General features: G+C 31.5%; 1 protein-coding gene across 1 annotated transcript; it reads right to left on the reverse strand.

The window, feature by feature from the left end:
- Positions 1-5,615: 5,615 nt before the first annotated feature.
- Positions 5,616-8,837, reverse strand: sigmar (Tumor necrosis factor alpha-induced protein 8-like protein sigmar). The gene is made up of 4 exons (XM_018550292.1): positions 8,774-8,837; positions 8,539-8,659; positions 6,993-7,288; positions 5,616-6,407 (listed from the first exon to the last, which is right to left on the reverse strand). Exons 2-4 carry the CDS (start codon positions 8,546-8,548, stop codon positions 6,054-6,056), a joined length of 660 nt encoding a protein of 219 aa, XP_018405794.1. The 5' UTR covers positions 8,549-8,659; positions 8,774-8,837; the 3' UTR covers positions 5,616-6,053.
- Between the last annotated feature and the right edge of the window lie 3,370 nt (positions 8,838-12,207).

The raw sequence follows: 12,207 nt of genomic DNA on the forward strand, positions 1-12,207 counted from the left end.
AAGTAGAAATAATTTATATTTACGTTGAACCCTGATACAAATATAAAAATTTTTAATTACAAATAATAAAAGAAAAAACGTTTTGTTGAAAGGACACAAAATATATTATTATACCTTATAATGTATGTGATCATTAATTTTTAAAAAATTTAAGAAATAATTTTTTATTTTATTAATTTAAAATTCAAGAAATTGAATATTTTTAGATTATAATAAATAAATTTTTTGTACAAATTTAATTATAAGTAAAAATATCGGATCATCAAAAATAAACGCTGATTGATATTCTGTTATGAACAAATAATAATTTAAAAATAATATCAATATTGTGTGTATTTAAATTTTACGTGAATTACATAATGAAATGAAACCGCATCCCATAAGCATCATTAATATTTTGTGTGAATACAGTAATTTTCGTATGGACGATATATCAAATTTTATAACATGATAAAAAATTTAAAAAAAGATCATTAATAACTATGAATATAACAAATTTAAATTAATTTAAATTATTTTTAAATTATTGAAAAAATATCACTATATTATCAGTATATGTATATTTTCCAAATTATAGTTTCTAAATTATCGAAACATTGTCGAAAATTCATGGCGATTTTAAAGTATCTCAAAATAACTTTTATCTATAAAAGTAATCGCTATATTCTAGATATTTTTTTTATCCAACGGAATAAGATAAACATATCAGATGATATGTAAAATTTATGTTGTTAAAAAAGCGAAAATGTGATTCCAAAATTCCTGCATGCAAGTATAATTCAATATGTATATTGTGTGCGTTGTTACAATTTTCCAAATGTTAATTACAATGCAATTGAACGAAATTGCAAATCGCAAAAATTTTCTTCAAGAGAATTTATTTATCCCTAATTTAATTTAAAATGAAGCATGATACATATGTATATGTATAATGTGGTACAAAAATATATTGTCAACGAACATTATAATAATGAATATTAAATTTCAAACTTATCAAATATTGAAACACCGGCCTCGAAACAACAACATGCAATGAATTTTGTTTAGTATATACTTATTTTAGCATAGCGGTATCAATTTTGACCTACATATTATCATCTCACATATTATAAATAATATTGCAAAAGAATCCTGGCTATAGAGAGAGAGCATCAGTTTTTTACTAACTAACGTATCCGACAAAGAGCGTTATTTAATAATAGCTTAATCAAGAAGATTCTAAATGCATCAGTAGCACAATAATTTAGGAATATTTCCATCTAGGAATATATGTTTTATATTTATTCGTCTTTTTTTTGGTTACGGTTTACTTAATGCTACAAATGCTTCGAAGAATTTTTTGATTGATTAATTAGTGAAATTCTTTCTTCCAAATGATCAATCAAATTGCTTCGAAACATTTGTAACGTCAAGTAAATTGCATCATTTATTACTTAGTTTTGTTTCGAATAGTTGTATTTTTTTTGCTAGTTTTTGAAATTATTGAGTTTAACACAAGTATAATCTGACTGTTTAAGTTTGACCAAGCTCGATATTGCCGCGATATTTGACATGTCGAAGAGAGTAATGGAATTAAGCATTTTTAGTAACAAAAAATGTCGACCTGTGATTATTATGTAAAAATGCCGCGTTTGTGTTGTGTGCAATCGAGACAGGATTTGTTTCCATTATGCTGCATATATATTGTATTCCCATCGTCAGCTCATCAAGTATCTTACAACGGTAACATTAGAGTTCGACGATTTTTAGTCGAACACGCTCAAATACGATTCAGGAAGTAAGCCCTCTCGGTTTAGCATATAAATATGCTGTGTAACGCGGCGTACTTAAACGAAATAAGATCCACATTGTTAAATGCATTCTAGTATAAGATAGCACGGTGGCGAAACGAAGTGATTGGCGTCATTGAATCGTCATAGTACGTAATGAGTATGTATGTTAATAAAATATATTCCCGACCCGCGCGCGCGCGCATATTTATGAAAGTGAGAGTGAGAGATTGCAAGTTGTTAACGTATAATAATTATGACGTCTCACGATATTACGTTAAGATATAGATAAATGTGTGCATTGTATCCAATAGCTCTGTAGTTTCACCGATACACGTTCATCTCTCTATATAAACGAGTCGACATATACATGTATATATACATACATACATAATACATATGACATATATACATACATACAATAAGATTCATCGAGAGACATGAGGCCGCACGGGCATTTGTTTCGTCAAAAAAAGGATAAAGAAAGGATCGTTTAGCATATAACCCATAGAACACTATAGTGTACCATCATGCGTTCATTGTATGATACTTACGGATGTTTAAATCCAATATTTAACGCCCGATATTTTTACGCGGAAAAATACTGTATGTAAAAATTTATAAGTGTCATACTCTCTCTCTCTCTCTTTTTCTCTCTGACAGGCGTTTAAATTCAATATTTTAACCGTGACACTTAGACAGGCGTTTAAATTCAATATTTTAACCGTGACACTTACAAGCATCTCTGATAGCCTATTTTTATAAACAAGCAATAGTTAACGGGTAGCTTCTCGAGACCTTACTTACTTGGCATCGTTTCGCGCCCCTGAAATTGTTTGAAAATATGTGAGACGAGCAGATAGAAATTCGAATTCAAACCGCTGCCACTTTCAGCGCACTCTTAATTTGTAACAAATAACATACAAATAACAAATTGATAATTTTATACTTGAAATCCATACTCGTAAGTGCATCGACGGCAGTGCGATCCAAACGTTTCAGTCTATCGCGTTGTCTCGTGAAAAAGCAGCTACCGTAACAGCGTGAACAGATACTATCACAGTGGCAGGGTTTGTGACCGGTGATTTTTGATAATTTTCCATGACACGAAGATACCTTTGTACGCGCACTGCAATTCAATCGAATGAGGAAAACGACAGATAAACTATATCATTGTGACTTTATATATGTGCGACTTCGTATATCTATGTAAATAAATAACCAAGCTCTTGAGACTGATAATGTCGTTCACCTTATTTTTTTAATACGTAAAGTACAACAGAACAAATAGCAAAGACAAACTAGAGTGTTGTTTGTTAATAATTTATTATAATGGCTTGGTACCTATACATCTCTTAATATAGACAATCATCACAAATAACGTGTAAAGTGAGTGTATACCGCGTACAAAAGGCGCAAAACATCGCACAGTGGGTAGAATCGCAAAAACACGTGGCCAAAATGGAAAAAATAAACTTTCTTATTTTATATTATGAATGGTTTGGTTATAGGTTCGGGATTTATCCTAGCATTCCTTTCCAAGAGGGTAGATCAGTACTTGCTCCGATATCGTTTATCGCTAGTAGACTAGTCTGAAATTGATCCTTATTCCGAACGCATACACCGTGTATGAAAGTAAGAAAAATTATGTTCAAAATGATATAACTTTAGTGAAAATTATATTCAATTTAAATCTTTCAAGATGGAAAATCTTCCTGGAGATATGTATAACATGTTTTTACGTATATTGTTATGTTATACGTGTTATACAAAACGGATTCAGTTCGCAACTGGGACTTGTCGTTGATTATCCAAAGCCAGGATATGAAAGCATCAACGATGGAAATACGGTACGGCGTTTCTTCGAACACGCAACTACATCTGCTACAATAACAGGTGTCGACGAATCTTTAATTTATCGCTTTCACATTATTCTGCAGGCTCTTTCGAGTGGCCATAATGTAAATTGCGATAAATTTAGAGAATATTGTTTGCAAACTGCGCGAAAATATGTCGACTTATACCTGTGGTATAATATGCCAACTTCCGTACACAAAATTTTAATTCACTGGCCAGAAATAGTAGCCCATGCTTTATTACCGATTGGACAACTTTTGGAAGATGCGCAGGAATCACGAAATAAGGATATTAAAAGATTTCGTGAAGACTTCTGCCGAAAATACTCGAGAGAAGCAACATATAAGTTGTCTTCAACCGGCTGTTGATCACCTCGGATCCATATATTTCAAGTGTTCGAAAACTGCCCCAAAAACCATTGAAATCATTGGCACCAGAAGCTGTTCAATTACTGGAACCACCCGAAACTTCTGCACCACACAATTATTTTGATGATTCAGAATCATTCGATATCGAATTGCTTACTTTATATGAATCTAACGACGAGCGAGATTTTTGTTATTAAGATAGAAATAATGACTTTAAAATTGTTTTAATTGTTTTCTAAATCCACTATCTCCAAAATCCCTTTTATAACATCCCTTTCATATTTTCATCCGCCATTTTAGATCCGCCACTTTGAATTTTTAAATTTTAACTTCAAATTCGTAATCAGCGACCTCGAAAACCCCAGTATATTCGATTTCAATAATGTTTTACATTTTGACTACGTTTTTGCGATTCTACCTTACTGTGCGTTGATAGAATTCTCTTTTTTTCTGTGATGTCTGATGTCCTATGTTAATAATCATCGTGATAAAATCGCGATGAAATCAGATATGTCAAAATTGTTTCTTTAATCGAGTGTTATAAAAAATATGCACAGCGCTAACAGTGAGTTGTGTACACAATGCATGCGTCTTACTGTTTGCGCGTACAAAGAAAGATGTAGTTATATTTATCTTTATTCGCTTTAAGAAAATTCAAATTTTATAAAATCGAAAAGAAATCGAAACGTATCATGGCGCAATTAAAATCTAACTTATCTTTAAAATATTTGCTAAAAAATCTTTTGTTGTCGATATATTACATTTTTCTTGATGTTATAAAATTATAGTTCTTTTAAAACATATATTAAATAATTAAATATAATGTGGCTTTAAGAAATGGAAAGGAGAAAAGATTAGGGGCTTTGCCCCGGTAGAAATGTATCTAAAGAGAAATCGCAGAAATTGGAGATTACATAGAGCACAAAGATCGCGTGACTACCGTCGATTCTCAATTCGACATGAGAGAAGAAGGATATCATCCCTTGCTTGGACATCCACTATTATAGCACGCGACAATACTAGCATCATCACACGTGTGGTTTAAGATGGGAAAGACAATCTGCTTTACGTGGATATTTGTTAGTTCAGCTACTATTTAGCGAATGGATCTTTGCAATTTTCGAAAACATTCTTCCATTACTCTTTGTACTCATTGCGATATATGTAAACGCAGATAAACACAAACCTGCTTTTGCAGTAGAATTTTAACCTCGCACGAAATTCCTTACAATCGTGAATTAAAGTCTAACTCCAAATCTTGAGATTGTAGAATATTAAAAAAAACTCATTAGCTTTAATTTCTTCGATCATCGTACGTTGTGAGTGCATAGCTTCATTACATAAATAGAATTTACCAGATAAAGATATCAATTCTGAATTAAAAACAAAATTAGCTATGCAATAAACTGAATTAGTATAAGAAATAAATTATCGTATCCGAATGGAAAAAATTAAGAGAATTTTTTATATGAACTAATGAAAACAAACAAAAATCCTCAGTCAAGTTAGACTCTAATATGTAATTTAAAAAAATATGCAATAATAATAAGATTAATATTCCATCTTTTCTATCATCCTTTATACACGATAAGCTTATTATACTTCTTTTTTTGGTATGGATTGACAATTGGTATCCTTCACATAAATACACGTATATGATACACCAGTTACGTAACGCAGGTGAAGTGACTGTGTCCTTAAAATAAGCGGAGTATCAAACAATTATTGCATAAATCAATGAGCGAGTGGTTCGCACTGGGTATCCCAACCCGGCTACTGGGTGGAGGTGATTGCGAGCAAGAAACACGGTTTTTTTTTTATCTATCGCTATGAGAAACTATACTGTCGTCACATTGAAAAAGTATGCAGCACGTTGTCTATTCGCCGTGAAATAAAGTGCAACGAAGCGCGCGTGTCCAACGGATCGTTCGACTCATCATCGATCACGATCGCGAGACCACCGCTGCCGAGAGAGACGGACATTTTCCCGGCAATCGAACCGTGTTGTTGGCTATCGATTTGTTCTTATTGACATTATGTGAACATCATTTTTATAGAATCAAAGCCGCCTGGCATCCAACGCCTTGTTGAGGTCACTGACTAGCATGCCGAGAATGGGTCTATGTTCAGAATCATATCGGAACACCGAGTCCAAAAATTTGGGGTACGCCAGGAAGTCGAACACCTGGTCGCAACGCTGCGACGACTTGTCTGTGAGATGCGGCTTTATCAACTGCTGGAGCAACGTTCGGCAACGTTCCATCGAACCTGTCAGGTACTCCTGGTCGTAACTATAATCCACCTCGTAGAACGACACGACAGTCATCGCCACTGTTCCCAGAGCCTCTCGGATCTCTTCCAGCTTCTCAGTGTCGTTCGAACGGAATTGATGACTGCGCTGCACGAGTCCAATCTACGGATTACGTTTTATGAGATAATTTATGCATTTAGTTGAAATTAATATCGTACTAATATATTAGTACGTAGAATTAATTATGCGCTTAATTTGATATGTATAAGTAGCCAGTTATTATGCTAATTATTAGCATTTAACAATAACAGTATTCCAGTTTTATTATTATATAGAACGATAGATGAGATAATTCCATTATTTCACTTTTATTATTACATATAAATGAAATAAAGTAAAAAAGAAGTAAAATTTTCGAAATAAATGTATCTGTGTTTAAAGTAAATGTATTTATTGTTAAATGATATATTATATAAAATGTATATATTATTAAATGATGCTGATTATTGAATTTTTAATTATGGAAAACACGATTCAAAACAATTTATTGAATATCATGTTAATTATATTGTACATTAAAAAATTGCTTCTTTTAAAATTTCAATTTGATATCTATTATATAAGTTTACAAGAATAAATATATACAATTTCTATTGATGCTTTTTTCTTCTCAATCGGCTTATAACTTATTGCAGAATTTTTTGTCATCAAAATTAAAATCTGGATTCCGAAGTGCTTTATGTATACCTTGATAGATAATTTGACGATGTTCTTGAGGACCTTCTCGGGCTCCTTCTTGTCCAAGTGTGGGTTACTCTTAGCGACGCTTTCCATCAGTTTGTACAAATTATCAAGCAACGACGTCGTGGCGTCGTCGATGAAGAGCGATCGACCTGCATTAGTGGACATTATGCGGCCGAGGAGCTTCTTCTGAGCGCGTAGCCCTAAATCACGGGTGCGACTTCCGGTCCCGCTACCGGCGGAATATGATCCGCCACCTCCGCCTCCGCCGCCACTTCCGATTGTGTTTGCCGACTGCATCACTGTAATATTTTCGCACAGTGAACGACCGCTGCTCGTGTGCATTGTGTGTGTTCGTCCGCGTTCTCGCATTTATTTAAATGCGATCGTGCGATCCCGGGCTTTATTCGTTCGAGGCAAAGCTCGCGTCCGGTAAAAGTCTTCAACCGTTAATATATTGCAAATAACGAGTTTCTTTTCTATTATAATCTCTATTTAGCGTCGTTTAATACTAGAAATAACGCTATTCATATAGTACGCTTCATCCGAGGGACATCCTAGGAATGCCCTTAGAGACGTCTTTTGAATTCTTATTTGAGACATCTGTTGAATGTCTGTGCAGTAAGTATATGTATATCTAATATTACACTGAGAGAAAAAAAATGGTTGCAATTATTTAGTTATATTATGTAATTATTTTTTAGGACAACTATATAATTCATATATAATTTATATAATTTATAATTAACAAAATTAATTATGTTACGAGTATAATAGTCACACACTGCTTAAAAATGTTTAGTTTTTTACATATTTTTTAGTTATTATAATTAAATTGTAAGTGAATTTTAAAAAGACAATTTACTATAATTGCAATTTATTGTATTAACTGAATAAAAATTTTTATTTTATTTACTATTTATGTCTTGAGAGAGAGATATATTTTATTACTGTATTAATATTAGAAATTATCATAATTTATAGTAAAAGCTTTATATGAGAGAACTATACATACATGTAAGATTATGGTTATTAACGTTATAGCAGCAATTACCATAAAATAAAACTCTCAATCATAATTATTTTACCATACAATTATATCACAAATATTTTTCTCTCAGCAGAAAGAGAAATATATAATTGATATTTATTTAAAAATCAAATTTATATTAATTTAATATATAAATTTTATATTTTGTATTTATCTGACAAGAGAATTCAATATTTTCAAATTACTGTAATTATGTAATACGAGATTGAGCTTAACATGAACTATCATGTTTCACTCAGCGATAAATATTCCGTGAAAAAAGAAAAACGTTTCCCCAAACTGACAATTGAACAACTTATCGTGAACAAGGGAACAAAAGGCTTGCGTGTTTGAATGAAATACAAAAGTAGAAAGTCTGACGACTTGGGGAGACGGAACGTTACAATTCCAGCCTGAGAATGGCGCGAAAGTGGCTGTGTCTCAACGAGGTCTTACAACTCTCGGTTACAATGTCTCAGTGTGAGTATGCTTCTGTTCGCACACTTCGTACAATGAACTTACCATCAAGCATCGGTAGACTACCGTTTCATCTGGATCGTGATAGTGGGATGACAAATTAAATAAAGAAGCGGCGATCTGATTGTGCGTGAATAATGGTCCAGGCAAACTCAGGCAAACGTAACTAAAATAACCAAGGGTTAATAAACGGAGAGTCGTTAATAAATCACGTGCGTAACTCAAATGTTGCGGGTTCGTGGAAGTGCTCGAGACACGATGAATGGCGAATCTTCGCTACCTTGATTGCAGTCGGTGACAGCCACTAAATGATAGAGCAACCAGCTCTGCAATTCCATTACGGCTGTGCCCCACGCCACCTGAAATTTCAAAAAGAATTTACAGAAAAATCTGTAGATATTTTGTAACGTATATAATATAAATATTTTTTAACATTTATAAGACGCTAACACAAAGATTTGATGAGAAAATTGCATTTTCCAGAAAGTTACATAAAGTTTCGTTTACGTTGAAGTTTCCATCGCAGAATTAGATATAAATAATAACGATATATGATAATGAAATTATTACTCTGCAGAAATTACTTTACAATTATCTGTTAATTTATATTATAATCAAATAGAGACAAAATTAAATATTTTTTCAGTAAAGATATTAAATATCGATGTAATTATCATAAAATTAAATCGTCGATTATAAATTTTATTCAACTAAATTTTTCACGGAAATATTTCGTATATATGATAATAACATAACAGCTAATATTGAAAGTAAATGAAAAAATTTTGTGACTTCTTTATCCGTACAACTCATAACAGTTAATTATTGTGAAACAAAACGAACAATATATTTATCCGGAATGCATTCAGCGAATCGTTGCCCGATTCCTTGAAACGCAAAGCCGCCACAAAGCCCATCGAGATAAAGTTAATTACGCTTCGTTGCCAGGCTAAAAGCATCATCAAAGATATAAATTGATTGGTTCATAATCCGAATTTATTCCTTATGAGAAAAACAAGCTTTTCAGCAATATAAAGATTTTTAGCACAAAACGAAATAATAAATGCCAAAAAATAAAAATATTCACAGACATCTATTTTCTCTAATTTATTTTTAAATTCATAATCATACCCAATTTGAGTCATTTTTAATTATTTAATATAAATCATTACTGTTATATCTCAATATGTCATTAATTTAACTAAAACCATAAAGTTAAACAATTTAATTAAAAAAATGTTAATTAATTTGACTTAAGTTTAGTTTATTACTTACTAAGCGTTTATTTTAAGCAATTCGACCAGAGAAAGTTTGAAAAATTAATGTGACTCTTTTTAACTACACATTGTGTATTAAAATATTATAATACATTTTGACATATTTGGAGATAAAAAATAAAATGTTATTTAACTTGAGAAATTGGTCCAAATTTTATCCTTTAATATTTAACAATAAAAAATCACAAAAAAATATTCTTTATGTTTATGTCGTGTCTCGTAAATATCTTATAAATGCCACCTACAGATTTTTACAACGCTATATGAGCCTTGACACAGATAAAAGCTCTTTCAAAGGATAACTTCGGGAATACGATGTTTACTGTCTTTCTTATATAAGCTTTCTTATATATTTAAGCACAAAATTGCTCCTTAATGCCTGTTTTCATCAATGTAGATTAACTTTAATCTTGATTCAACTTTCTCTTCATCTTTTTCTGATTCTAGGTGTTTCGTTTCTTGCGTGTAAATCTCGGGTTATCTCCACAAACGACGCAAGTGAGGTATTTACCTCCATCCTCTACTGAGCCAACGGATTTTGGACGAGTGTGAGATTTATTCAACAGAGGCTTTTGTTACTTATATGACTTGAAATTTATTTTAGTTTGCTAGATCAGGCGATGTGTGGTGTGTTTAGTATTTAGTTTTCAAATAAAAAGTGAAGTCTTGGTAATTCCCAGCTATTAATATTAATTCGATTATAACATAAGTGACATTTGTAATTCCGAATACATCCGAATTGTCACAATTGTTCTCGGAACTCATCAAATCTTTCTTGAATCGCGCGTCGTAACGGTATTCCAAGAATAAAATACGAAACACTAGGAAATAAATCAAAAAGTCTATACACGAATTCCTCTATAAACTAGTAAAAATATCTATTTTGTCAAACGTTGGATGTTTGTTTATAAAATTTCATAAAATGTTTTCAGATCTAACTCGTATATTTTTTTTTTTTTTTCAGGAAAATATCACTCAAATTTGTGTCAAAAGAGATTGTTGTGACGCGTAGTTGAGAGTCTCTCCCTCACTCGTGCAATTCGTCTTAACAAGTGCGAACGATCCTAATGCTGGAAATGAAATGTAATACGAGCCAACGACATCCGTGTCGCACGCTATCATTCGCATCTATACATACACACGGGCTTATAATATAAGGCACCACCTTTGCCAGAGTTGGATCGATTTAGTAAGGAGCGTCAAGGCGAGCCAGAGACTCTCATTCACCTTTGCACGGTTGAACTGACAGCGGGCAGTCGATTAAAACTCAAGCGATTCGCGTCAATCCATGCAGCCTTCCGTTTTAGATATTTCATTGCAATTGTTACTGCAGCAATATTAAATTCAATAAATCAAACTCCACGTGCAATACAATTACAAAATAAATCTTTCAGCTGTATAAAAAAATATAATATATAATTCAATTGATCGTCGATTTAATAATGCTATTATTAGCATCTTGAAATACTGTAAAGAATTTATTGTAAAAAATATCCTGGCTGAGAGGTAATATTTTTCGCAACTCGCAATAAATTCTGTATAGTGTGTAAAATTATATTAGTGAAAAACTGAAAGGTTTAAAAAAATTAATAAATAGCGTTAACAATGAAGAATTCATAAAAATATTGGATATTGATTATAAATTACGATTAGCAATACGTATATGTTCGTTACAATATTTAATTTTCATACTCGAAATCTGTAAAACTTGGAACATTTTTTTATAATATCATAGCAGAGATTTTTTTTAAATAAAAACATTATATTATTTAAATCTTGAATAAAAAAAAATTAGCTCGATTTTGTCTGCTTTCGATGTTTATTTTTATCGGAATTTCGATTAATTTCATCTTATTTCTTTAATCTCATCGTATATTTTTGCAGAAAATCACGACTGGACGTATCGAATTCTTTTATCGTCTAGTTCATTCCTACATTTTTAATAATTATCGAAATATAAGGAAAATGTAAGTTAATCTAGACCGGTATATAAATAAATAATGAAAAAGGAAATATATACAGTCGAGACTATATAAATCTCAAGATGTCTAAATAATATTTATGTATATAAATTCTACTTCTAAATACATATTTTAGTTATATAAATTGTATACCGTTTATTTAAAATGTTTACTTAAAACGCAATCATAAACTACAGCTGAAATAATAATATCATAATTAAATCGATCATCGATTTGATAATGATGTCACTAGTATTTCAAAATATTATTAACTTATTGCGAAAACTATCTTATTGTTAGCTGAGATAATATTTTTTGCAATAAGTTAAAATATAATATTTTGAGATACTAGTAACATCACTATCAAATCGACGATCAATTTAATTATTATTTCAGCTTCATGTTTCCTTTATTCGTTCCGACAGTGTGAACACAGTGTAGAATTTATATAACTGAAAGATAAACTTAAAATTTAC

The sequence above is a fragment of the Cyphomyrmex costatus genome, unplaced genomic scaffold, assembly GCF_001594065.2.
Source record: "Cyphomyrmex costatus isolate MS0001 unplaced genomic scaffold, Ccosl1.0 scaffold97, whole genome shotgun sequence".
Taxonomy (NCBI): Eukaryota; Metazoa; Arthropoda; class Insecta; order Hymenoptera; family Formicidae; genus Cyphomyrmex; species Cyphomyrmex costatus.